The sequence below is a fragment of the Elgaria multicarinata genome, chromosome 21, assembly GCF_023053635.1.
Source record: "Elgaria multicarinata webbii isolate HBS135686 ecotype San Diego chromosome 21, rElgMul1.1.pri, whole genome shotgun sequence".
Taxonomy (NCBI): domain Eukaryota; kingdom Metazoa; phylum Chordata; class Lepidosauria; order Squamata; family Anguidae; genus Elgaria; species Elgaria multicarinata.
In genome coordinates this window covers 5,169,030-5,195,316 of record NC_086191.1, presented here as the reverse complement: position 1 = coordinate 5,195,316, position 26,287 = coordinate 5,169,030, and the positions used below count along the sequence as shown (strand labels likewise).

The 26,287-nt window shown below is 47.6% G+C and overlaps 2 protein-coding genes across 2 annotated transcripts; one reads left to right on the top strand and one right to left on the bottom strand.

The window, feature by feature from the left end:
* The first annotated feature begins 289 nt into the window (after positions 1-289).
* ANXA9 (annexin A9) lies at positions 290-8,718 on the top strand. Its single transcript, XM_063145766.1, has 12 exons — positions 290-349; positions 1,752-1,848; positions 2,324-2,418; positions 2,813-2,926; positions 3,994-4,078; positions 4,238-4,317; positions 4,564-4,623; positions 4,740-4,839; positions 6,295-6,390; positions 6,954-7,012; positions 7,770-7,892; positions 8,337-8,718. Exons 1-12 carry the CDS (start codon positions 290-292, stop codon positions 8,397-8,399), a joined length of 1,032 nt encoding a protein of 343 aa, XP_063001836.1. The 3' UTR covers positions 8,400-8,718.
* Positions 8,719-11,245: 2,527 nt separating this feature from the next.
* MINDY1 (MINDY lysine 48 deubiquitinase 1) lies at positions 11,246-25,879 on the bottom strand. The gene is made up of 11 exons (XM_063145693.1): positions 25,628-25,879; positions 22,749-22,956; positions 21,189-21,894; positions 20,447-20,504; positions 18,896-18,960; positions 18,128-18,286; positions 17,548-17,650; positions 16,158-16,300; positions 13,938-14,129; positions 13,063-13,206; positions 11,246-12,308 (listed from the first exon to the last, which is right to left on the bottom strand). The coding sequence occupies exons 3-11, from the start codon at positions 21,735-21,737 to the stop codon at positions 12,228-12,230; spliced, it is 1,494 nt and encodes a 497-aa protein (XP_063001763.1). The 5' UTR covers positions 21,738-21,894; positions 22,749-22,956; positions 25,628-25,879; the 3' UTR covers positions 11,246-12,227.
* Between the last annotated feature and the right edge of the window lie 408 nt (positions 25,880-26,287).

Below are 26,287 nucleotides of genomic sequence, written 5' to 3'. Positions count from 1 at the left end.
TGCTATATAAATAAATAAATAAATAATAATAATAATAATAATAATAATAATATTCTGGGGTCAGTTAAAAAATCTCAGCAAATGCTGTTAAATGCCTGGGAGAAGAGAAAAGTCTTGCCCTGGCGCCGAAAAGATAACAATGTTGGTGCCAGGCGAGATCATTCCATAATTGAGGGGCCACCACTGAAAAGGCCCTCTTCCCTTGTTGCCATTCTCTGAGCTTCCCTTGGAGTATATGATGACGATGACAATGTTTGCAGGCTTCAACTTGGCTACCGTGGGCTGCAGAATGCTTGAGATGCAATCCCTGGCCGACGAAATCCTCAGGCAGCTCCCTCTGGCAGACAAGGTGAGCTTCGTCGCATCTAAGGGGGTTAAAGTGACTCAGCCTCTCCAATTCTGATTTATTTTCAATGCCAGCTGCCGACAGTAAGAGCTTGTGAAGTAACCCAAAAGCCTTCACAAGGCGCTGAACCATAGACTAGATGGAAGATACTCCCGAAGGTGGAACGTGTTTGCGGCGTCTGTGACTCCATCTTTAATCCGGACCTAGTTCTTAGAACACTCTATAACAGCGTGGGGTGCGTTGGCCAGCAGGGCCAGTGGCTGGGTGTGATGGGAGGTGTAGTCCTGCAGTCTGATAACACCTGGAGGTGCGTCAGGTTGGAGAAGGCTGTTCTGTAATATCCCCGGCTCAGAAACTTAATTCAATGAAATGAAGTTTCTTGAGGGTTGTGCTGAAAAGGAAAATATCTACTTGAGGGCTGTGCTGAAAAGGAAAATATCCCCGCAACAGTAGCCAGGTTGCCACAACAGTAACAAAAATTTTTGCGGGACGTACCGTATTTCTTCGATTGTAAGATGCCATCGATTGTAAGACGCATACTAATTTCAGTACCACCAACAGGGGAAAAAAAACCCCAAGACACACCCGTGATTCTAAGACGCACCCTATTTTTAGAGATGTTTATTTGGGGGGAAAAGTGTGTCTTAGAATCGAAGAAATACGGTACCTTCAAGACAAACAGATAGATTGTAGCAGAATCTTTTGTGAACTGTGCACCCTCCTTTGTCATAGGCAAGAAGTGTTCAACTTCAGTTGTCAGGGTTATATAATGGGTACAGAGAGAGAGGCCTTAGCTAGACCTAAGGATTATCCCAGGCAAATGGAGGGGTCGTCCCTGCTTGCTCCTGGGATCCCCTGTGTGTCATTTGGATGTACAGGGATGCTCCTGGGACGATCCTGGGATATAGGCCTGGCCTAGCCATGGCCAGAGAAAAAAATACCAACAGCGGGAGCGAAAGCTGTGCAACAGGTAGACATTTATATGTGATACTCAGATGTATTCAAGGATAAGTGCAGTGAAAGAGCAGTTTCGCGCCCTGCAGAGTTAAACAACGGAACTCACTGCCGCAAGATGTGGTGATGGCCACCAATTTGGATGGCTTGAAAAGGGGGTTGGGCAAATTCCTGGAGGAGGAGGCTATCCATGGCTACTAGTCCTGATCGCTAAGTGCTAACTCCAGAATCAGAGCCAGTATGCCTAGATACACCAGTTGCTGGGGAACGTGGGTGGGAGGGTGCTGTTGCACCCGTGTCCTGCTTGTGGGTGCTGCCTGGCCACTGTGGGAACAGAGCGCTGGACTAGATGGACCCTCGGTCTGATCCAGCATGGCTCTTCTGATGTTATTATTTCTTCAGCTCTGTGATTGGATCACAAAGATTCTGTCTCCTGACTTTCTTGTCCTAGACTTCGGTGTGGGGCACGCTGGGGACCATCAGGCCCCACCTGAATTTTGACGTGGAGAGAGATGTCCAATCACTCCTTCAAGCTGTCTGCGGCAAAGGTAACAATTTGTAACAATCATCCTCACAGTTGTGGTGTTGCTGGATTTCCTTTCCATTTTTTAAAAAATCCACACAACAACCCTGTGAGGTAGGTTAACCTGAGAGATGGCAACGGGGCCTAAAAACACCCGGAGAGCTTTAGCAGGGCAGGATTTGAACCTGGCTCCCTGTAACCTACACTGCTCTGTGTTGGTTTTTGAAAACGTGGCTCAGTTTGACTCGATTATGTCGGGACTCGAACCCGTAATGGTGGCCTCAAATTTTTGTACGCCACCTTGGAGATCCCAGTCCGAAAGGCAGGATAGAAATTTGACACGCAAACAGGGCAGTTGATAATAACCAGTTGCATAAAAAGAGCACTTGCAAAATGTGATTTTTCCTGGGTGCAGAACGGTAAAATAAAATTTAGAAGAAGAATGCACATAAAACCCTGGTTTTGTGGCTGCCTCTAACATGGAGTCTTTGTCATGGTAGGGGTCGAGTACAGAACTATCGTTGACCTGCTGACAAACCGAAGTGATGACCAGCGCCAACAAATCTCCAAGGAGTTCCTAGACTTAACCAAACAGGTTAGGTTGGGAGGGGAAGTGTGTTTTAGATCCATCATCCGCGGCAAGGCATGGTTTTCATCAGCTTCAGTTCCTTTGCCACCTTCCTAGAAGAACGTGTGACCTGGCTGCAGTTATTCCCAGAGCATCTGGCCTAGACTACTTCAATGTGTCATGCATGGGTCTGCCCTTGAAGACTGTTCAGAATACAGTTGCAAGGCTGTTTCCTGGTATAAAGGAGGGGAGAGGGGGGGAATTGTTTTGCCAAGTATTTAAAAGCAGTCTTCCCTAAGAGATGTGTTGGACTATGCTGGCTGGGGATGATGGGGGTTGTAGTACAAAGACATATGGCAGGCTGCAGGTTCCCCACCTGTGTTCTAAAGGATTTTTTTTTTGGCTTTGCTTCCTGCTCCAGGATTTGTTGAAGACTCTAGAAGCAGCCGTACCAGCGGACCTGGAAAACATTGTCGTGGGCTTGCTGAGGCCGGCCGCACAGTATGACGCCCATGAGATCCACATGGCCCTGAAGGTACAGCTGTTGGTCCACAGGTGCTGATAGCATCTTTAGGGTGGATTCCTGCCTTGAGCAGGGGGTTGGACTCGGTGGCTTATCGGCCCCTTCCAACTCTATTATTCTATGATTCTGTCTTCTTTTAAACCACATCCCCTTGATTCTGCATTTGGAAGTGGGCCTTTGTTCACCTGTCACCCTGGACCCTATGCCTGCATTTCTCCAGCTGTCAAAATCCAGATGTTCAGCCCAGTGGTTAGCCATAGGCTTTGTACCGCAGTTTCTAGATTGATTGATTGATTCTATTTTTGATCTGCCTAATGCCAGATGTTCTCTGGTGGGTTACGAAAAGGGTAAAAGAATAAAATGTGAACGAATAAAATACAATGAAAAATGACAAACAGTCCAGGAATCTATGTCTATGTCATCTATCTATCAATCTATCTATCATTTATCTATCTATCATCTATACCTATCATCTATAACTATCTATCTATCTATCATTTATCTATCATCTATCAATCTATCATCTATATCTATCTATCAACTATATCTATCATCTATCTATCATTTATCTACCATCGATCATCTATCTATCTATCTATCTATCTATCATCTATATCTATCTATCTATCATCTATCTATCAATCAAGCTATCTATCTATCATTTATCTATCATCTATTATCTATCTATCAATCTATCATCTATATCTATCAATCAATCAATCTATCAATCTATCATCTATATCTTCTATCAATCTATCATTTATCTATCTATCTATCTATATCTATCAATCAATCAATCAATTAATCATCTATATCTATCATCTATCTATCTATCTATCATTTATCTATCTATATCTCAATCAATCAATCAATCTATCATCTATATCTATCATCTATCAATCTATCTATCATCTATCTATCATCTATCTTTCTATCTATCATCTATCTATCATCTATCTATCATTTCTCTACCATCTATCATCTATCTATCTACAATCATCTATATCTATCTATCTATCGTCTAACTGTCTATCATCTGTCTATCTATCTTGGCAAGTAAATCACTTTACTGTTTGCAGGGCCCAGAGGTTGACATCCTTACTGAAATCCTTTGTACTCGAACAAACCAGCAACTCCAAGAAATCTTGGACTTTTATAAGCACGGTAAAAATAAATAGAATTGCCATAACTGGGTGGTGGTGGAGGAGGAAATGAAATGAAAAGCAAATGTGTAATCTGTTTACAACTTTATTTAAGACAGAGGCTTATGTACGCATGCTCGATGTGGTTTTACATCCTTCTCGCTTCCTCCACTGTGCCTAGATTTTAAATCAGACCTTGAGAAGGACGTTACTTCTGGGACCAGCGGCTATTTTAAAGAGCTCCTGATCTCCTTGATCAAGGTAAAAGGAACCACTTTGGCTATGTCTTGCCAGTGTCTCTCTGCAAAACGAGGTGCAAGAAATGTCTTAGACTTCAACCCATCTCCTCTTCCGGTCACTACAAACACAGCATGTTCCTAGCCTCTAAAGTGCACTCAGCTTCTTCTAAAAGATCACGGATTGATGCTCCGAATATTTGAACCACAAGGACAGCCGATCCCTGCCGAAATGTGACTAATTTCTGATTTTCTGCCCACCGTCCCACAGGGTCAACGGGAAAAGTACTCCGGGGTCATTGACTACGTCTTGATAAAGCAGGATACAAAGGTGAGACGTGATGTATGTGGGACGTTGGGAGGAGCAATGGCCTTTATTTTAACCATGCAACAGTTTCTCTAAAGGTCTCACAAAACCCGGTTGCCGTTTCTTGTGTGTCCTTCCAGGCTCTCGCGGATGCAGGTAGCGGCAGCAACGCAGGCCAGCCGGATGAGAAGGAATGGATCAGAATTCTAACCCAGCGCAGCCCTGAACATCTAAACCGAGGCAAGTCTGAGCTTGTAATGCCTGCAGTTGCTATTGTAGGGCCGGAGAGGTTGTGCTTAGCCACGTTGGCATCCTATGCAGTGTATTCAAATAGATCCAACAAGAATTTCCTGGAGCCCTAGAGTCACGAGCCCTAGAGTCACAAGCCCCCAGATTATTCAGGGGCTCTTCTCCCGAACCAATTAGCTTCTGAGGTTGAAACAATTCTTTCCCCATCACCCATTCAGGTATTGTGAGATGCTGAGTTGGGATTTGGCTTTCCGTTAGGGTCAGCCAAACTCTGACTAGCAGCGAAATAATAATAATTCTACTCCTCGTGGTTCTAAACACATGACCGAACATAGGAAGCTGCCTCATACGAGTCAAACCCATGGTCCATGTAGCCCAGTATTGTTGACGCTGACTGGCAGCATTTCTCTAGGGTTTCAGCAGGGTTCTTTTGCACACCTACCTGGAAATCTGGGGGTTGAATGTGAGACCTTCCATGTGCAAAGCCAGGGTTCTTCCCTCCCCTCTCTTGAGTTCAGAGCTCTTGACCACAGAGGGAGGGTGCCCGCAACCTCTCTTTGTGAGTCTCTGGGGTTTTCCCCCCTGCTGAGGGTTGGGTGACCCCTCCCTTTCTCAGCGTTGGGTGTGATTCCATCGTCCGGTCTCTCGTGGCGCAGAGATGCAGCAGGGGAGGCTGCCCGTCGCCTCCCCAGATGAGTCACTAAGCTGAGCGAGGCATCTTTCCATTATGAAGGTGGGTGATCCCAGCACATCTCTCTATCCGGCAAGACTGGATCATACAACCCTTCCCACCTGTAGGGACGCAGCAGGATTTGCTGAGCTTCCGAGGAGGTTGCCTGTTGCAACCCCCAACCAATGGATCTCTCACGAATGTAATTGGATCCTGCGATGGGCACAGCAGGCATAACTGCCCTGAGAGGAGGTTCCCAGTTTCTAAAATTTGTCCATCATTACATTTATATCCTGCCCCTTTTCCTCTCTATTTTATCCTCACAACAACCCTGTGATGTAGCCTAGGCTGAGAGTCAAGGGACTCGCCCAAGGTCTCCCAGTGAGTTTCATGACCGAATGGGGACTGGAACCCGGATCTCCCGGGTCCCAGTCCAAGACTCTAACCGCTACACCACACTGCCTCTCATGGACCCTCCAGCCTCAGAGGCTGTCTATCTCTAAACACCAGTTGCTGCGGAACAACAGCAAAGGAAGGGAGGCCTTTGGCTTCTTACCCTGTCTCTACCCGTTGCACCTCTGCGTGAGCTGGGCTTGCTTTCCTCCAGTCGGAAGTCTGGCGTGGGTCAGTGATATGTGTGGCGGCCGGCCTCTTGTACTTCGAAAGGGGGAACCCAAGAACGGAGAAGCACCATTGATTTTAAATCAGAAAAGAAGCCAGCTTCAGCGATGAGAAATTGAGGAAAGATCTTGTTCAGCCTTCGCTTGCTCCCGCAGTGTTCAGCTGGTACGAAAAGACGACTGGGGTCCAGATAGAAGAAGCCACGGAGAAATACTTCCAGGGCAACGGCCAAGAAGCTGGAATGATGATAGGTAGGTATGGTCCCAGCCATCCTCAGCCTGGAACCCTCCAGATGTGTGGACTACAAACTCCACCATCCCCATCTGGGAAGGAGGGCCGTTGTAGTGAAATGCTTCTGGTGGGTACGCTTAATTTTGTTCATAGGGGAAGTTCTGGGATGGGCGAGAGACTGGGGAACCCGTCCCCTTTAGCCGTGAATGGGGTGGCTGTGGAAATTCTCTGCATGAGCTTAGAGGCACCGTTGGCCTCGCTCATTTCTCGTTTCCCGCAACCTGCCTCTGGTCCCAATGAAAAGAAGTGGAAACGCAAAGCCAGGGCGTGGCCATAGGGAAGCGGTTTCAACCTGGATTCAAATCCTCCCTTAGTTCGCTGGCTAGGCAAAGCTCTTGTGTTGGGCTAGCGTACAATTAGTGCAGCTTCCTGTCCATGCCAGGGAGGCTGCCCGGTTGAATTTCTGCCTGGTCTTAAAAGGCACAGGAGGAGCTCTGTCAGGAAAACGAAAAGGGGGGAAAAGGGGTAATTGTGAACATTATTTTTTGGGGTGGTGGTGGTAACAAACGCTTCTATTTTGCAGTTGCTCTAGTCCGAAACGCACCGCTATATTTTGCTAGGAAGCTATACCAAGCCGTGAAGGTGAGGATTTTTCCACCTGACCATCCTTACTGTATTGTTATTAATTTTGTATCCTGCCTTTTCCCCAATACTGGGACTCAAGGCGGCTTTACAGATTAGAAACATATATAATTAAAACACATAAACAGAAACAAACAAAAGTTACACTTATAATTAAACCTGATGTAATATTAAAACATTTAAAATACAAATGACAATTTTAAAAAAATCCAACAGGTCCAGACTATTCCGCAAAGTCCTGCTAGAACATTTTTTGGGGGGGCCTGCCTCAGGAAACATAGCAAGGAGGGTGTCAGTCTAGCCTCCCTGGGAAGGGAGTTCCAGAGACTTGGAGCAGCCACCGAGAAGGCCCTGTCCCACATTCCCACCATGCATGCTTCTGATGATGGCGGGATGGAGTGAAGGGCCTGTATTATTCTCTCAGTTGTATTCAGACCTGCTTTCCCTCCCTCCAGGAGTGCACAACAGCATATGTCACAGTGACCTTCCGTTTCTTTTTTCTTTAGAAAATTCCATTTTTCATCTATTAGGACAACCTTGCAAATAAGCCCACTAAGTTACTAGCCTGGTCCTCAGACAGATATATCTATGTATCTATATCCATCCATCCATCCATCCATCTATATATCTTGAGTGCTTGTAAAAAATGCAGGTTTATTTGACATGGTTAATTAAGGCGACAGCAGAATTTAATGGTCAACGTTTTGTGATCTCTCCTGCCCCCTTCCTTTGTCTCCCTTGCCGCCCTCCAACAAAGGGTCCCGGAAGCAGTCCGAGGACTCTGGCTCGGATCATGATTTCCCGTCGCGAAACTGACCTGCTGAGCATCCGGGCGGAGTTCAGAAAGCATTATGGGATCTCTCTCTACTCCTTCATCTGGGTAAGGTCCAAAGAGGGTTTCGTTGTGGGGTGTGTGTGTGTGTGTGTGTGTGTGTGTGTGTGTGTGCAAGGAGTGTGCTATGTGCCCAAAGGTGAGTTGCTCCGTTCGGGGGACAAGCTAGAACTAAAAGAACGTTAGCAGACCCTGAGTTCTGTTTCCAACGAGGGACAGCCAGAGGCCTCGGAGAAGCCCGCAAGCCTCCCATCCTGAGTTTGTGCGGTGTAATTTTGTTGCCGCTGTTGTCAAACGATCGGGCGTCAGCGATCCTTGCCGATTTACTACTGCAAATCACTCTAAGATCTACCAGTAGATTCAGATCTCTTTACGGCCAGGCCCTGATTTGTTAGATTTCAAAGGGAGACATTCAGGCGTGCGCTGAGCCTCTGGGTCTTTTCTGGTGCCTCTGGGTCTTTTCTGAACTGTTCTTTTTTATCTCCCAATTAGGCAGAAACGAACGGCGACTACCGCGAAGCCTTACTTGGCCTGTGCAGGTCAGAAGACCTGTAAGACGTTCTCCGTTCGGGATCCCTCCGTGTAAAAACCCGCCTCTGGATTCCAGCCCACGGTTCCTCCTCTCCGCAACACCCTACAGCAGAAGGTCCATAAATCGGGACAAGGAAGTGGCCTGCATCAGTTCAGGAATTTTCAAAGGTGGTGATGGTGGAGGAATTTAATTAAGAAGAGCAGGCACCTTGGGCCAACGCAAACCAGCGTGTTTAAAGGGGACGGCGGTCAGCATCTCCTTGTTTCGGGGGATAAAAATAAATCGGCGGCCGCTAATCGTGATAGCTATATGGGACGTCCACCTTTGGAGGCAGGTGGTCTCTAACTGGGCGGGAGAGTGCTATTGCTCTCAGGAAACCCAACCTAGAGAGGTCAGACGTCCTCGACTGGGTGCCCTCTAGATGGTTCAAACTACAACCGCCAACATTCCTGACCCCTGGCCATGTTTCTTGGGGCTAATGGGAGCTGAAGTCCCCCCAAAATATATATATATATAGGGTGACCATATTTTGGAAACCAAAAAGGAGGACAACATGGTTGCCCCCAAGGGGGCGTGTCCAGCACCAAGGGGGCGTGCCCACCCGAACATAGCCATGGTCACATGTCTGATTTTACAGCACACATTTAAGACAAATCCGTTCTACATAACATCTTAATGTTTAAATCACTGAAATAAAGAACAAGTGAGAGATTCAATGTATCTGAAATTAACTTCACTCACTCCTACTTTTGTAGGTTTTGCTGTACTTTGAAGCTTTTGCTATACTCTGTGTGTTACATTCTTCCCTTCCCTCAAATACCTTTTCTGACTGTATCTTCACTCATTGCAAGCTGCTGTTGTTGTTAACAGGGTTTGCTACTGGCCCCAGATCTGTTTCAAATTTGGTATGGCTAAAGCTCTACCTAAAAGCTATCCTGGTGCCAACTTTCAGCTCTTTATCTTTAAAAATGACAGTTTAAAAAATAATTTTAAAACCTCATTTTTAAAAAAAATTCCTAAAAAATCAATGGACAAACGGATCTGTTTCAAATTTGGTGTGGCTAAAGCTCTACCTAAATCTTTTCATGGTGCAAAGTTTCATCTCTTTATCTTTAAAAATGACGATTTTAAAAATAATAATTTTAAAGCCTCAATTTAAAAAAAAATCCTAAAAAATCAATGGATGAACGGATCTGTTTCAAATTTGGTGTGGCTAAAGCTCTACCTAAATCCTTTCATGGTGCAAAGTTTCATCTCTTTATCTTTAAAAATGACGATTTTAAAAATAATAATTTTAAAACCTCAATTTTTAAAAAATTCCTAAAAAATCAATGGATGAACGGATCTGTTTCAAATTTGGTGTGGCTAAAGCTCTACCTAATTCCTTTCATGGTGCAAAGTTTCATCTCTTTATCTTTAAAAATGACAATTTAAAAAATAATAATTTTAAAACCTCAATTTTAAAAAAAATCCTAAAAAAATCAATGGATGAACGGATCTGTTTCAAATTTGGTATGACTAGAGCCCTTCCTAAGAGCTACCATTGTGCCAAGTTTCATGTCTTTATCTTAAAAAAATGACGGAGTTATAAGCATTTTTGTTAATTCCCATTAGAGCTGCTCTTCGGAAAAAACCCCGGATTTCCCTTCCCCCTCCCGGATTTGCCATCAAAAACCCGAACAAATCTAGGCAAATCTGGTCATATGGTCACCCTAATATATATATATATATATATATATATATATATATATATATACACATACATACACACACACCGTCTTGGAACGGCATTTGCCCTGTTCTTTCACACACCAGAAGGGAAGGCCTCTTCCAATGTCGTCTCAGAAGAGGCCTTCCCATGTTTCCACCACAGGTGACGGAATGCCTCTTCTAATACCAACTTTGAAGAGGCATTCTCTGTCACCCAGCGGAAGCCTCTTCCACAAATATTTTGGAAGAGGCATTCCCCCGTTTCTCTCACACACCGTGCAAGCTTCTTTTACTAATATGTTAGAAGAGGCGTCCCCGCACCCCTTCTTTCGCACGCTTGTATTGTTCGGCCCCTGAAACCCTGACGACCCCCCAAAACTTCCCTGAAATGAAATTCAGGCTGAAAGAGTTTCAACACCCCAAGAACACAGAAGAGGTCCGTGTGAGGAAACACCTCTTCTAAGGCAGTGTCAGCTGAAAAAAGAGAGAAAAGAACACATCTTTCTTTATTATTTGTGAAGTAGTGTTTATTCAAATGTAAACGTATGCATATTTAATTGATTAACCAACTCAAAAAACACATATGATTAATCGATTTAAGATTGAATTAATCGGGGGAGGTCAGCCCTAAAACTGCGCCCCCCGCTCGCCTTGGCAGTATTCTGACCGCGTTGTATAAATCATAACGGTTTGTTTCTGAAACGTTTAAAGCTTATGAATTTCCTTCCCCGCCTCGGCTAAATCTTGTGTCCGTTACGCCTTGTCCGTTACGCCACATTGCGCCAGTGAATAAATCCTTCTCTGCCCTCGCCTTCTCGCCTTGCAGCGCTATTGTCAAAAAACCTAAACAGCGTATTTTGATTCATGTTATTTCCATATCTTTGCATTACCACCAAATCAGTCGGGACTCTCTCTCTCCCTCCCCTGCTCCTGCAAAGAACACCTCTGCCCATGCGCAGAGTTTGGAGGAAATTCCCTCTCTCTCTCTTTCACCCAAATTTTAGCGGGGCAGCCTCGGCATTTAGGGCGTGCGATTGCTCTAGGCCAGCCTTGGGTGGGGGTGGGCACCCCTACGCCATTTAAAATCCAGATGTGGAGCAACTCATTAAACTGAACGCTGTCTGAGATGGTCTCCTTTATTGTCCCGTTTCGAGATATATATAAAAGCCCTTCACTGCTGCCTTCCTTCCCCCTTTGTAACGGCATCTCTGCCTTCGGGTGACCGACAAGGTTTCCAAGCGGCTTGGGATTGTGTCCCCCAGGCTGTGGCGAACGTACCACACCTGCCTCTGGATCAGCTCAGCCAATCTAGACTTTTTCTCCCGTGATGCTCTGATGGGCAACGTCTGCCTCCCCAAATCTTTCCCGTTCCCCGATCCTTTTTAACTGCAGAGGACGGGACAAGGACCCGCAACCTTCCGGGTGCGCAAAGCGGAACGTTACGAGCCCCTTCTCCTGCGAAGGGCATCTCCACAAGCTGCGAAGGAGGCATCTGTGCTCCCCCCAAAAAGCCGGGAGCTTGGTTTTTTTTTTAAAAGACTCCCTGGATCATGTGCCCTGGAATCTCACGCAAAAGCCGTGCGTTGCTGAAACATCACCTATAAAAATGTAGGCAGCAGCAGCTCCTGTTTCAAGAGGTTTACCTGGGTGCTGTAAACACCTTTGAAATTCTGGAGTAGCAAAACTTGAATCTCAGACTCAGGGTGGGGTGGGGTTGGCAAATCTGGCTCACGAAGTGTCTAAACCCACCCTTTTCTGTCACTAATCGCTTGCTGGTTTCCCTGGTCCTGGGAGATGGGATATTCGCCTCTTCTGCTCCCAAACCATCCACGCCCCCAAACCTGCAACCTTCTCTCTGCCCCGCAACAAAGCTGAGACTGCTCACACCTCTGCCCATGCGCAGAGTTTTGAGGGGAGAGGGAGAGAGAAAGGAATCAAAGACGCTGAAGAACGTGCGTCATCACCCGAAAGTTAGCTTATTTCTGCCTTTTCTTTTTTTTAAAAAAAAAGGTTGGTTTCGGCCCCGGAACAGAGCGAACGTAGCTTCGAGAACTGTTTAACGGAAGAAAGCCTTCCCCACGGCGCGGGCCGGAGGTTGGGGCTGGCGGTGGGGGGGGGGAGGGGGATCCGGCGGGTCGCCATTACAAGATGGCACAGTCAGAATCCGGTTTTTGCCGCTGCCTGCGCTCTCCGGGGGAGCGGGACGGTGGCGGGCTTCTCCCCTGGAAAAAAAGAGTAAAAAGAAGGAGAGAAGCATTATTATCATCATCATCATCATCATCTCGTTTCTCACTCGTGGTGGTTTTTCTAGATGGAGATTCAGGAATTTCCTGACCATTGATCACGTTTTAAGTATGCCTTGCTTTCTGGGTGTTGGTGTGGATGTATTTTGGTAGGCCCAGTTTCTGAAGGCTTTCTGTATAGTTTTTTTTTTTTTGGATGTGATGTCATTGACTAATGTGACTAACGGAATAACTGTGACCTTTTCCTGTTGCCAGAGTTCTTTGACTTTGGTGGCTAGTGGTGTATATTTTTTCTCTCTTTTCCTCTTCCTTTTCGACAACACTTTTGTCATTCAGTATTGCTATGTCGATGAGGTATGTTTTTAATGACGATGATGATGTTTCTATACCGCCCCATAGCTGAAGCTCTCTGGGCGGTTTACGAACGATTCTAACACAAAGATTCTCCCACACTAGAGGCCTTCAATAGGCAGCTGGACAACCATCTGTCAGGGATGCTTTAGGGTGGATTCCTGCATTGAGCAGGGGGTTGGACTAGATGGCCTTGTAGGCCCCTTCCAACTCTGCTATTCTATGATTAAAAACGATACGCAAAATTTAAAACCATAAAAACAGGCAACAGACAGCATAGCCACTACACCCCCTCCCGCACCGTGTGTCAAAGGAAGACAGCGGGTCAGCCGCCAGGTCAGGCTGAAAGCATGTATGGGGGCGTGAGCCCATCCCATCTTACCTGCGCTGGGGGGGTCGTGGCGGGCGTCGGCGGCTGTTGCTGCTGCTGCTGGTACTCCTCCTGCTGCAACTGTTGGGCCAGCTCCAGGTCGCTCAGAGCGGGTCCGCCTTGCTGCTGTTGAAGGGACAAGGCGATCATGTAGTCCTGCAAGGAAGAAGACAGACAACAGGGTGGCTCTAGGGAGAATTCAAGGTGTTCAAACGGGGAGTGTCGAATCTCCTTCCAGCCCTGAGGCCGGATTCCACGTTGGAGAAGCTCTCGCAGGGTTTTATTAATTTTATTAGATTGTAAGCCTATGCGGCAGAGTCTTGCTATTTACTGTTTTACTCTGTACAGCACCATGTACATTGATGGTGCTATACAAATAAATAATAATAATAATAATAATAATGGGAGAGCTGAGGAATCCTCCGTGGCAGCCAGGAACGTCTATGCAACTCGCCGACACTTGCGCGCACGTATCCTTTTTAAGAACGCTCGTTCCGTTGACTCGGGACTAATTCGAGGCTCGTCTTCAGAAGTCAGACCCCCCCCTACCCCACAGCGCCACCTAGTGATTGGGTAATGGAACATATAGAAAAGCAGAGAAAGGAAACCTCTGGGAGAAAAAAAAAAGCACGTGTAAAGGAGCCGATTTTAATCCCGCGAAGAACCCGGAAGCAGAAGCCTCGGTAAAGGTATGGTTAAAAGCGTCATGAAGAAAAGCCCTGTGATCGCAGTGCCGTCCTCATAGGAATAAAAGTGGAGTTTGCACCTGCTGCTCTCTGGCTTTTCATGTGGGACGCCCGCACCACCGCCTGGATTCCCGCTTCCTCGCCCCATCTTTATCAGAGATTGACCCTGCACGCAGGTACGAGCGTTGGCCTGCCATTTACCTGGTCCACCTGCCTCTGGTTGAGCTGCTGGTCCAGCGGCATCCCACCGGCCGCCTCCTTGCCCAGGGCGTGGCTGAGATGGAACTCCGCGTCACAGAAGCAGCTGTCGCCGTCCACGTTGTGCAGGCTCTCCCAGGCCACCTGCTCCTCGTGTAGGAACCCCTGGTCCGTGACCAGGAGGTACAAGTGGCTCTGGAGCGGGGCAGGGGGGCGGGGCAGGCGGAAGAGACAAAAGCAAGGCGGAGGGTTTGAAAACAGACGATTGGTTTGGACGGTGGGCACAGAGCACGGAGAGGCGGGTTCAAAGCGTGGCGGGAGAGTTGCGACTAGGCAGATTCGGGTTCTAGTCCCCGCTTGGCCGTGAAGCTCCCTGGCCTGACCCACATCACAGGGTTGGTGTGGGATAAAATGGGAAGGAGGGAGACTACCTAAACAGCATTATTATTATTATTATTATTATTATTATTATTATTATTATTATTATTATTAATTACATTTATATCCTGCCTTTTTTCCTCCAAGGAACCGAAGGTGGCATACATAATCCTCCTCCCCTCCATGTTATCCTCACAACAACCCTGTGAGGTGGGTTAGGCTGAGAGTCTGTAATTGGCCCAAAGTCACCCAGTGAGCTTCCATGGCTGAGTGGGGACTCGAACCCGGGTCTCCCGACTCCCAGTCCAACACTTTAGCCGCTACACCACACTGGCTTTGGGCTTCTTGCAAGAGGGAGAAAGGTGGTCTGTAAATACGGGGAAAACGAAGTCACTTTGGGGAGCTTGCAAAAAAAGAAACTTGTTTTTGCTTGGGGCTGTTTTCACGGCACTGCGTTGGTGCCGCCTCCCTCCAAAACCCTGTGATTTTACTCTCCCATGGTGGCGACTCCGAGGAGGGAGTGCGGGATTTCCAGTGGCCACCCGGGTACCGGAGCCGCCCGTCCGCCTTCTTCCTGGTGGAAGGTGACCAATCGCTGTCAGACGTCACCCTGGGGGCGGTCCTTGGTGGAAGGTGACCAATCGCTGGGCGCCTTCCACCAAGGACCGCCCCCAGAGTGACGTCTGACAGCGGAAGAACCGTATTGGCCTCGCTCCCCTTGAAAAATTCGGGGTAAGTCGCCGACTTTTTCCAACGGGCAGCTGCTGGGGCTGCGAAGCTGCGTCTGCGTCGTATAATGGATGCAGCACAGATTCGCAGCCACGGCGGGGGCTTTCTCTGCATTTTTAATTTTTGTGAACCACCTAGAGAGCTCCGGCTATTGGGCGGTATAGAAATGCAATAAATAAATAAATAAATAAATATAGACGGCCACTTGGTTAAAAAAAAGAAAGCAGAGATCTTTAGGCATCCATAGCCCTGGTCACCTTAATACTATACGGGTTGAGCTTTTATTCTACATATACTACATTCTAGTGGTGTCTGAGCTCTTTCGGCCCGGATCCCATTTTGGAGAAGCTTTCGGGGGGGCGGGATTCCAGTGGTGGGCGGGGCCGAAACCAAACGAGGGCGGGGCCAAAACACCAGCCTGTTTTAGCTTAAAGCTTTCTCACTGCCGAGTCATTGAACTTTAGGAGGGGCCTTTCAACCGTTTTGATTGGGGGGGGGGAACCGCGCAAAAGCCAGAAAGGCACGAAACAATTGGTGGTTAGGAAAGGGGCGTGTCCAGGAAAGGGGCGTGGCCAGAGGTTCCGCAAGGTGGCTTTATACATTGAATATATTACGTTTAGCATGATTTGCCTTGGTTGCATTGGCTCGCCTGGCGCCAATATTGTTGAAGTAAACAGCACAAAATAATAATGTGCATCTTAAAAGGGACGCTCGGAAGACGGCAACGAGGGACAGGGCCTTTTTGGTGGTGGCTCCCCGACTGTGGAATGATCTCCCCGACGAGGCTCGCCTGGCACCAACACTGTTACCTTTCAGGCGCCAGGTCAAGACTTTTCTCTTCTCCCAGGCATTTAACCGCATTTAACAACGCTAAGTTTGTTTTTTAACGGCCCCCAGAACTGTTGTTTTTAAATAGATACTGTTGTTTTTATGTTTTTGATGGTTTTAAATTTTGTATACTTTTTTTTAATGTTGACTGTTTTAAACTTTTGCAAACCGCCCAGAGAGCTTCGGCTATGGGGCGGTGTATAAATGTCATGAATGAATGAATAAATAAATAAATGAGATAGATTTTTTTAATTTTTTTTTAAAAAAGTCATCCTGCGTGAGGCCTACCTTGTGCTTGATCATGGCACTGAAGTGGTTGTTCCGGAAAAAGACGCTCAGCTCCCCTTCTTTCACCGTGGACGTGAGCTCACACAGGCCGTGATAGGTCAGCTGGGAAGCGGTAGACTCCAGAAATTGCTCCGCTATCAGCCCTGAGGTTAGGGTTGAGGGTGTAAGAGGGTGAGGAGGGAGAGGCGGGTAACAAATAAAATTATTATTATTATTATTATTATTATTATTATTATTATTATTAATCTGAGAATCCACTGCAGGGGACCAGGGTTAAAAAAAAGCAATACTTTGGGCCTCAGACTGACCTGCGAAGGTCTGAAAATGATCCGTAAACAGAGTGGGTACTGTGGGTCAAACACCCTGGTACTCTTTGTCGTGAAAGAGTGTTTCTTTGATTTGATTTAGGAACTAATACCCCACTTTTCAAAGGCCCCAGAAAAGTCATAGAATCATAGAATACTAGAGTTGGAAGGGGCCTATAAGCCATGGAGTCCAACCCCCTGCTCAACGCAGGAATCCACCCTAAAGCATCCCTGACAGAGGGTTGTCCAGCTGCCTCTTGAATGCCTCTAGTGTGGGAGAGGCCACAACCTCCCTAGGTCACTGTTTCCATTGTCGTACTGCTCTAACAGCCAGGAAGTTTTTCCTGATGTCCAGCCGGAATCTGGCTTCCTTTAACTTGAGCCCGTTATTCCGTGTCCTGCGCTCTGGGAGGATCGAGAAGAGATCCTGGCCCTCCTCTGTGTGACAACCTTTTAAGTCTTTGAAGAGTGCTCTCATGTCTCCCCTCAATCTTCTCTTCTCCAGGCTAAACATGCCCAGTTCTTTCAGTCTCTCCTCCTAGGGCTTTGTTTCCAGACCCCTGATCATCCTGGTTGCCCTCCTCTGAACATGCTCCAGCTTGTCTGCGTCCTTCTTGAATTGTGGAGCCCAGAACTGGACGCAATACTCTAGATGAGGCCTAACCAGGGCCAAATAGAGGGGAACCAGTATCTCACGCGATTTGGAAGCTCAACTTCTATTCATGCAGCCCAAAATAGCATTTGCCTTTCTTGCAGCCATATCGCACCGTTGGCTCATATTCAGCTTGTGATCTACAATTCCAAGATCATCACAAAACAACTTGCAATATTAAACTGGCGTAACCACAAGTGAAAACAATAAAAATGCAACAATTCAATTGAAAGCAATGACAGCAAGACAGTTAAAAGGCCTTCCGAAACCACCAGGGGATCTCCCGGGAAGCGAGTCACGCAATCACGGAGCCACCACTAAGAAAGCCCTGTCAGTTTTCCCTGCCAATCGGACCTTGGTTAACAGGGCCTCTGAAGCTAAGAACCTCTCTGGATCTCGATGGTGTTCAGAAACCTAGGGAGGGAAGCGTTACCTTCGGTCACCAAATTCGGGTCGTTGGAGTGTTTACAGGTGATAATCTTCTCCACCAGTTGGTTATAACTCAGCTTGCTGACAGCCTGGGCCACTTCTGGTGTCTGGGGCAGACAGAAAACAGATTTTGAAATGAAGATACCACGAGAACAAGGGAGAAAGTCCAGGGAGGTGCGAGTTCAAATCCTGTCGGGCCAATCACTCCTACCCTCCTTCAGCCACAAATACGTTCCTCTGCCTTCTAAGGAGCTCAGAAACAGTATCTGTGTAATCTCCTGGTTTTGGAGACAGCAGAAACAGTCCACCAACTTCCAAACTTTCTGTCATAACCATGAGGACTAGAAGTTTGCTCTCTTTTAGAAGACTTTTTAAAATCTTTTTATCCGGCACCTCCGTTTCTCCACAGCCCAGGCTATTGTTTGAGGGCTAGGCAGACAATTCTGCGTGTCAGTGCTTCGCAGCCCAATTTCGGCCGTGCAGATTTCTAAGTTGGAGAAATTCGGCTAGAAAAATCTCCCAGAAGCCTCTCCGACGCCCAGACGCAGGCTGCTGACGGTAAAGGCCTGGGCAAAATATCTCACCTGTGGGTCCACCAGCCACCCGTGATATAAGGGTACGTTGAGGAGGTCAAAAACGATGCACTCGGGCGTGTACTCAAAGTCGGAGACTCCCGTAAACCTCACGTTCACATCCAGCCCCGTGGAGAGTTTGGGCAAAACTGTCATGGCATCGTTGACGTTCTGTTCGCAGCGGGAGAAAGAGAAGGAGGGTGTGTTGGGGATTTTTTTTTTTTAGAAAACGGGACAGCCTTTAGGGCATCTCTCCCCAACCTGGCGGCTAGCAGACCTTCAGTCAAAGAATACAAGAGCGGCCCTCGATGGAGCAGATCAAATGTGGACTTCGTCCAGTATCCTGCTTCCAACAGAGGACAGCCAGATGCCCACAAACAGGACCTGAAGGCATGCTCTTGATGACTCCACCTGGACCTATGGCCCCACTACAGTCCACCAGGAGAAGAGCCTTCAGTGTGGTGGCCCCCTTTTCTTTGGAAACACCCTGTCCCTGGACGTCAGGCAGGCCCCAACACTATGCTGCTTCCGGTGCCTTCTGAAAACAGCTCTTTTCCAGGAAGCCTTCCACGTTTTTTTTTTAATCGGCATTCTTTTCTTTTTCTAAGATGAACAATCGTAACGTGCTGTTTTCATCTTTCTATTGTTTTAGGGCTTACGTTCACCGCCCCGGAATCTATCTGAGATATGGAGCGGTAGATAAATATTGCAAATAAAACAAAATAAATAAATAAATATGAGAGAGAGGGGTGAGAGAGAGAGAGAGAGAGATGAATTTACCTGCTGGAAGTTAAGCTGCAGAACTTCTGACTGCTGTTGGGGCTTGATAGATAAGATGCAGTCACCTTAAAAAGAGAGAGAGAGAGAGAGAGAGAGAGAGTCGTTATTTAATCTTGGAACCAAACATCACATTTGGTGCTCTGGAGTCCACCTGGTGGTACGATGAACATCATTTCCCAGATGACGATGATGATGATTATATTTATTTAATACTGGGCACTCAAGGCGGCCTTACAAAATTTAAAACATAGACATTTTAAAACCTAGGAAAAGAAATGTACATTTTTTTTTTTTAAAAAAGGATGACAATATTAAAACATTAAACGTTTAAAATACACGGCAGTTTTAAAAGTCCTTAACATAGATGGAGGAACAGATTATTCTCCAAAGGCCTGCTGGAGCAAAGAAGTTTTTGCCTGCTTCTGAAAGCCCATCAAGGAGGGAGCCGGTCTAGCTTCCCCGGGAAGAGAGTTCCAAAGCACTGGGGCAGCCATCGAGAAGGCCCTGTCCCATGTTCCCACCAAGCGTGCCTGTGAAGATGGCAGGACTGAAAGAAGGGCTTCTCCAGAAGATCTCAAAGCATGGGCAAGCTCATAAAGGAGAACACGGTCTTTCATAGAATCATAGAATAGCAGAGTTGGAAGGGGCCTATAAGGCCATCAAGTCCAACCCTCTGCTCAGTGCAGGAATCTACCCTAAAGCATCCCTGACAGATGGTTGTCAAGCTGCCTCTAGTGTGGGAGAGCCCACAACCTCCCTAGGTAACTGATTCCATTGTCATACTGCTCTACCAGCCAGGATGTTTTTCCTGATGTCCAGCTGGAATCTGGCTTCCTTTAACTTGAGCCCGTTATTCCGTGTCCTGCACTCTGGGAGGATCGAGAAGAGATCCTGGCCCTCCTCTGTGTGACAAGCTTTCAAGTGTTTGAAGAGTGCTCTCATGTCTCCTCTCCAGGCTAAACATGTCTTTAAGCCTCTCCAATCACACTCGGAGCAGCATTTAAACAGAAGGCTGCTTGGCTGGAGGGAACTGACCGATTATTTTATTTCCGCTTTTCAGACAATCCTTGTCTCCCAATGCGGCCGGGCATAAATCCCCCCCCCCCGAAAGGAAAAGAGCTTACGAACTTAAAAAGACAGGGAAAGAGGTGTGGAGGAAAAAAAGAGAAGGCGGGAGACTGGTTTTTCAAGGCCAGGGTGAGCTTTGCGTGGGCTGTGCCTCTCTTGCTGGCCGTCCTCGCTTGAATAGCGAAGCGAAGGCTATTTGGCTTTCCTCTTCGTTCTGCACCCCCAGGGCAAGTTGGAGCAGAATGTCCTTTCTGGCAGGGAGGGGACAGCCTACAACGCTTGCTTCTCTGGCTGACAGATGGGGCCAGACTGGTTCTCCCTCCCGACTTTGGCTTGATGTTCCTCCTGGGAATGAGGGGGCACAGCTTCTCAGTGGCCCTCAGCCTCCTGGCCGATGGCGGAAGCGAAAGTGTACTGGCCAGGGCACACCAGGGCAAGGAACCCCCCCCCCAGGCCCACAGAAACACGGTCACCCCGACTTACCGAGGTGAGCCATCAGTTCGTCGGACGTGATGACTTCTTTCTGGAGAGGCAGCTTCACCTAAGAGCAGAGGGAAGGATTTGACATTTGGGAAGGGCGTACGTTAGGGTGACCATATGACCGGATTTGCCCGGGTTTTTGGTGACAAATCCGGGAGGGGGAGGGGAAATCCGGATTTTTCCAATCTTCCCCAGCCAAAGAGCAGCTCTAATGGGAATTAACAAAAATGCTTATAACTCCGTCATTTTTAAAGATAAAGACATGAAACGTGGCACGATGGTAGCTCTTAGGAAGAGCTTTAGCCATACCAAATTTGAAACAGATCTGTTCATCTATTGATTTTTTAGGAATTTTTTTAATAATTGAGGTTTTTAAATTATTATTTTTAAAATCGTCATTTTTATTTGCACCATGATAGGTTTTAGGTAGAGCTTTAGCCATACCAAATTTGAAATGGATCCATTCATCCATTAATTTTTTAGGAATTGTTTTAAAATTGAGGTTTTGAAATTATTTTGTAGAACAGATTTGTCTTAAATGTGTGCTGTAAAATCAGACATGTGACCAAGGCTATGTTCGGGTGGGCACGCCGTCTTGGTGCTAGACATGCCCCTTGCTGTCCTCCTTTTTGGTTTCCAAAATATGGTCACCCTAGCATAGGACGTCCCGTGAAGAAGCCCACCTCGCCTGCCTGTTCTCCCCCCCCAACCCCCCCCCCCCCGGCGGCCCGGAAGCAGACCTTACCTTCCACTGCAAGAAAAGGATATTCATGATGGCCAGGAGTGGGCAGGGCCCGTTCTCGCTCTGGGTGATGACAGGCGTCCGCTCGCCTTTCCAGCTGATCCATTTCACGCAGTAGAAGTCGGGCGGCTGGGGTTGGTTGGCCGGAGAAGCCCGGGGCTTGGGGGTCTCCTCGGGGTCTCCAACCGGGTTGGAGGCGGGGCTGTTTGGCGGAGAAGCGGAGCTCCTCGGTGCGGCATCCCCACTGGGAATCGCTTCGCTCTCTTTGGAGTCTGCCTCTTTAGGCTTCACAGGCCCGTCACGTTTGGTGTTGGGCTGGTTCTCTTTCTTGGGAGCGCTTTCCCTGCCGTTTGCAAAGGGGGGTTCCTCACGGGGTAGCCCCTCCGAGGCCTCCTGCTCCCGCACGTTCACTGCGAGAACTTCTCCCGTCGTCGTCTCCTTCCCGACCCCAACGTCCTCTGTTTCTTGGACCTGGGGGGCGGCGGGGATTTTGGGTTCAGCCGATTCATTCTCCTGCTGTCCTTGGGCTCCTGATGATGCTATAGGCTCCATTCGGGGCACCCCCTCAAGCAGCGTCTGTTATAACCCCCCGATCATTCACCGCAGGATGCCTCTGGGCTGACGCTTCGCTCTGGCGAGAGATCCCAGTGATTCTCTCCTTTTGCTTCCTGCTGAACTTTGAATTCGGAGCTGGCTTCCAATTCTGCTTCTTCAGAAAAAAAAAAACAGAGGTCAGTGTTTGTAGGTGGCAAACCGAGAGCTGTCCCCTCAGAGGGGTAACTCACAAAGCCCTCCTCGAAATAACGTCTCCGGCGCCCTCAATAATAAGATCCAATTTCTCCCCTTCTTCCAAAATGGTAGAAAACATCTGGATTCCACTTTAATTGATCCTCAGTTTCTCCAGCGGATTCCTTTGGATGTCTCTTCCCCTATTTTAAAAGCTACCATAAGTGCATCGTAAGAGATTTGATTAAAAACTTAAATTTGCTGGTTCGGGGGGTGTTTACTTTTGTTAGGCACTGCTGAAGATTCAATGAAAAAACACACACAACGAAATAAAAATGATTCTTCTCCTAAGATGCCTCCTCCTGTCTGCTGGTTCTTGCGAGTGTCACGTAGCAATCAATTCTGCCACCTCCTCTTCTTTTGGGACTTTAAATTTAATTATTTAACATCCAGGAAATCCAATCTCTTACTGCGCGTCTGTGCCCATACACGTTGGAGAATGATCATTCAAGATCACCTTTAAAAAAAAAAAACAACCAAAAGGTGTTTCCCCCCCCTTTTCGTAGAAAAAATAATATAAAACAAAATTATTTCTCTTTTTTAAAAAAAGCCCACTCCTATCTTTGAAATAAAAGAAATTTAATCTCATAAAGTGATAAAAAATATGTTAAAAATGCAAAGGTTTTGCTCTGCAGAGATTTTATTTAATTTAAAAAAAAACCACTTTTTTTCCTTTTACAAAAAGAAAACTCCAAACCACACACAAATGTGTGCACACAAAAACAGCATGGGATGTTAGGTTTCCCCCTCCAGTAAGGTGGAATCTGCTTTATTGACCTTAAAATGTCCCTCTTTTTTTTTTTGTCCTTGAGGTTGTGCAAATGAGAACGGTGCCTATCTCGTTTTCATCTGGTTTGGGTTTTTCCTTCCGCTTCTCCACATTCCGGCGTACTGCCTTCCCCCCACCATCCGAAGTGCGTTCAAGTTGTTGACGGCTTGTCTCGCTGTTTGGACGGGGATCTTAAATCAGCCGGGCGACGGGGTCCTGGCAAAAGAGACGAAAAAAAGACCATCAAGAGGCTCACCTGTGTAGATTGGTACCTGTTCTGCTGACAAACCTATTCCTGCGGAAAGATCGCATTTTCAACGCTTTCCCCAAGGACTGATGAGTGATTTTGACTGAGTCCTGTTCATGGATGGGGCAAATTTCCCTTTCCCTGAGTGTGGGGTTGGTACCTGGGGGGGCTAAAAATGGTACCCTTCAGGTCTGGGGGGAGAGAATGAGACAGAGAGAGAGAGAGAGAGAGAGAGAGAGGAGGAGGAGGCGGCTTTAACCTCGCAAAATGGCCTACCAAATGCTTAACTCCGCCCACCTCAGGCATTCCCGATCCCTGATTGGCTCCCACAGCCCAAACATCTGATTGGCCGGGAGTCATATATAAACCTTTCCGCGTCATGTCAGAAGTCTAGTTCTAAACACCGTGTCGGCCAGGAAACGTTCTCCGCTCCACTAATTAGGTCTTCTCAGCATTAATTCTTGTCTTTTCTCTCTCTCTCTTTTGGATATTGATTGCAAAACTGATCCGATGCCCAGCCGGATTCATTTATTTATTTAAAACACACACACACACACGTAGCCAGCTCCATATCGAGAGATATTGAGGGGGGGGGGGGCAATAAAGAAGAAAACACAAAACGTAAGAAAGCAAACAGATCGATAAAACAGTGGCTGGAATTGAGCCGCTGGTCAGGAAATGCCTGAAAAACATGCCGCGATCACCAAATACAAAGTAATGGAGGTGCTGGATGCCTGATCGCTGTTGGGAGGGCATTCCATAGAGTGGGGGGCCAACACGCCAAAGGCCCTGCCCGTTTTGAATGCTAGGAGTGTCTCTTTAAGAAGACCCACCCCGATTCGAGATAGATCCCCGCACCAGTGCCTACAAAGCGAAGATGGGTGAGGTGTTCTAGAAAGGAAGCACGTTACAAGAGTCTCCTGCATGGTCAGCTGATCCGGCTGTCGTGGTAAACAACTGATGAATCCCCACGTGGCTTTTTTTTAATGCGAGGGAAGGTGTTGAACCAGTCCTTCCAGGGAAAAACACACACCTTAAATCCAAAAGCTGACTCAGCTTGAGGTCAGTAAATGGAAGCCGGGTTCCAGAGCTATGAGGAAGGAGAGCTGAGGATGGAAAATTTGTCCAAATTTCAGTGGGAGATGCAACAAGCATTCTCCGTCCATCCTGCAGGCAATGACCGCTCTCCGCGGTCTCAAAAGCGACAGCCGGGATGTGACAGCTGCAGTCCCTTGGCCACGCCCGGACTAAATGCCAGTGTGATGCTGTGGATAGCTACAGCATTCCCGAAACGGGGGCTTCCAGATTGGGTTGGACTATAGCTCCCATCATTCCAGGGGCTGATGGGGGTTTGTAGTTTGACACAACCGGAGGGCACCAGTTTGGGGAAGTCTGGCCAGGGGGCATGCTGGCTGGGGGTAATGGGAGATGTAATCTAACCAGGTTAGGGAAGACTAGGTTGAAATAGACCTGGGTTCAAATCACCGCTGGGTCATCTTGGGCCAGTCACGCCGTCTCAGCCTACCTCGCAGGGCTGTTGCGCGTTTTGCCTGCACGCTGCCTCTCGGAGGACAGACGAGAGAGGAAGGCGATGACGCGATTTAGATCTGGAAGTGAACCAGACCATCCCAAAAGTGAACGCAGGGACGGGTCTTGGCCCGCCTGTCCCGTCAACCAGAACCGAACCAAGAGCTAAAATCTCCCCGCTGCCTTGAACTTGAACACAAAGGCTGCATTCCCTCATGGCGGCTAAGAGCGTTTCATTCAACCTGTTTTCCTAAATCAGCCCTCCCCACCCCGGCACCTTCTGGACGGAATTGGACTACAATTCCCATAATCCCCAGGCATCCTGATGGGACTTGTAGTCCAATCCTGCCTGAAAGGCTCCTGGTTGAGGGCGTGGGGTGGGGTGGGGGGCGAAACTTGGGACCTCGATACTTGACGGAGCGCCTCTCCTTATATATGCCTGCCCGGGACTTGAGATCTGTTGCAGGAGCCCTTCTCTGCATCCCACTGGCGCAACACATACGCTATAGCGGGACACGGGAGAGGGCCTTCTCTGTGGTGGCACCCCGGCTGTGGAATGCCCTCCCCTTGGAGCCCCGACTGGCGCCAACGCTGATTTTATTCCGGCGCCAAGTGAAAACACAGCTTTTTAACAAAGCTTTTCACGGTGAAATTCACCAAGTTGGCACACTGTTTGAACTGTGCGAATTGTTTTTACTGCTTTTAAATTATAAACCGGCTTGAACTTGATTCGCGGCTTAATTTGTTTTTAGCTGTGTACATTTCTTGTTTTATATTGTCTGATTTTATCTGTACACCGCCCTGAGAGCCTAGTGATAGAGGGCGGGATATAAATGTTTTAAATACATAAATAAATGGGTCTTATCCGTGGCAGGTGGCGGTACGGGCAACGTGGAACCAAAGGAGGCTTTTGAGCCGGGACCAAGGTGAGAAAACGGAGAGCTAAGCATTGAAAGAAGAGCAGGTGGAAATGGGAACAGAAGCAGAAAAGGAGAGAGAGAGAAAAGTGCTTGGAATCGGTTTAGACTGGTGTGCACGCAACCCATTCGGATCCACCCAGGCCAAGTGGAAGACCACAACTCCGGATACTACAGGTACGCCACGCATTCTTACCTTTCCCACATCTGCTTTCATCTCAGGTGCCTGTGCAATTCTTCCTCTCTCGTTCTGTCCCCAGACCTTGCCTCTGGTTGCTTCCTTAGAAGTTTCCTTCTCTTCCTCCCTTCTCTTTTTTCTTTCCGCCCTTCCTTTCCCTTCTTTTCGCCTGCGAGCGAATTAACAGACGAGGAGATCTACGGACTGGCGGAGGAAGAAAACACACTTCGCAGCGGTTTGTTTTCAATGTTCGCTTCGCCTTCCCACAGGGACATCTATGGGGACGGAGGGTTTATGACACTGTGAAGCAAAGGTGCAGCCTGGATTCCAGAATAAAACCAGTGGGGTGTAGTGGCTGAAGTGTTGGACTGGGAGTCGGGAGGTCTGGGTTCAAGTCCCCACTCGGCCATGGAAACCCACTGGGTGACTCTGGGCCAGTCACACTCTCAGCCCAACCTACCTCGCAGGGTTGTTGTGAGGATAACGTGGAGAGGAGGAGGATTATGTACACCGCCTTGGGTTCCTTGGAGGAAAAAAAGCGAGATATAAATGTAATAAATAAAACACATGTGAACTAAAGAGAAGCCAACCCCCAGTCGCCTGTGGGTCAAAACGCAGGCGGGCCAGAATTTTCTAGGAGTTGCTGATAGCTACTTAGTTTTTTAAAAAAGAGAAAAG

Bases quoted from the DNA above. Each gene is read 5' to 3' on its own strand.
- MINDY1 (XM_063145693.1), bottom strand. From the start codon at position 21,737: ATGGAGCCTATAGCATCATCAGGAGCCCAAGGACAGCAGGAGAATGAA. The intron at 18,961-20,446 runs GTAAGTCGGGGT...TCTCTTTTTAAG, and splicing joins CGAACTGATGGCTCACCTCG to GTGACTGCATCTTATCTATC. The intron at 12,309-13,062 runs GTAAGATGGGAT...CTTTTTTTCCAG, and splicing joins CCACGACCCCCCCAGCGCAG to GGGAGAAGCCCGCCACCGTC.
- ANXA9 (XM_063145766.1), top strand. From the start codon at position 290: ATGCTTGAGATGCAATCCCTGGCCGACGAAATCCTCAGGCAGCTCCCT. The intron at 350-1,751 runs GTGAGCTTCGTC...TTCTTGTCCTAG, and splicing joins AGCTCCCTCTGGCAGACAAG to ACTTCGGTGTGGGGCACGCT. The intron at 7,893-8,336 runs GTAAGGTCCAAA...TCTCCCAATTAG, and splicing joins CTCTCTACTCCTTCATCTGG to GCAGAAACGAACGGCGACTA.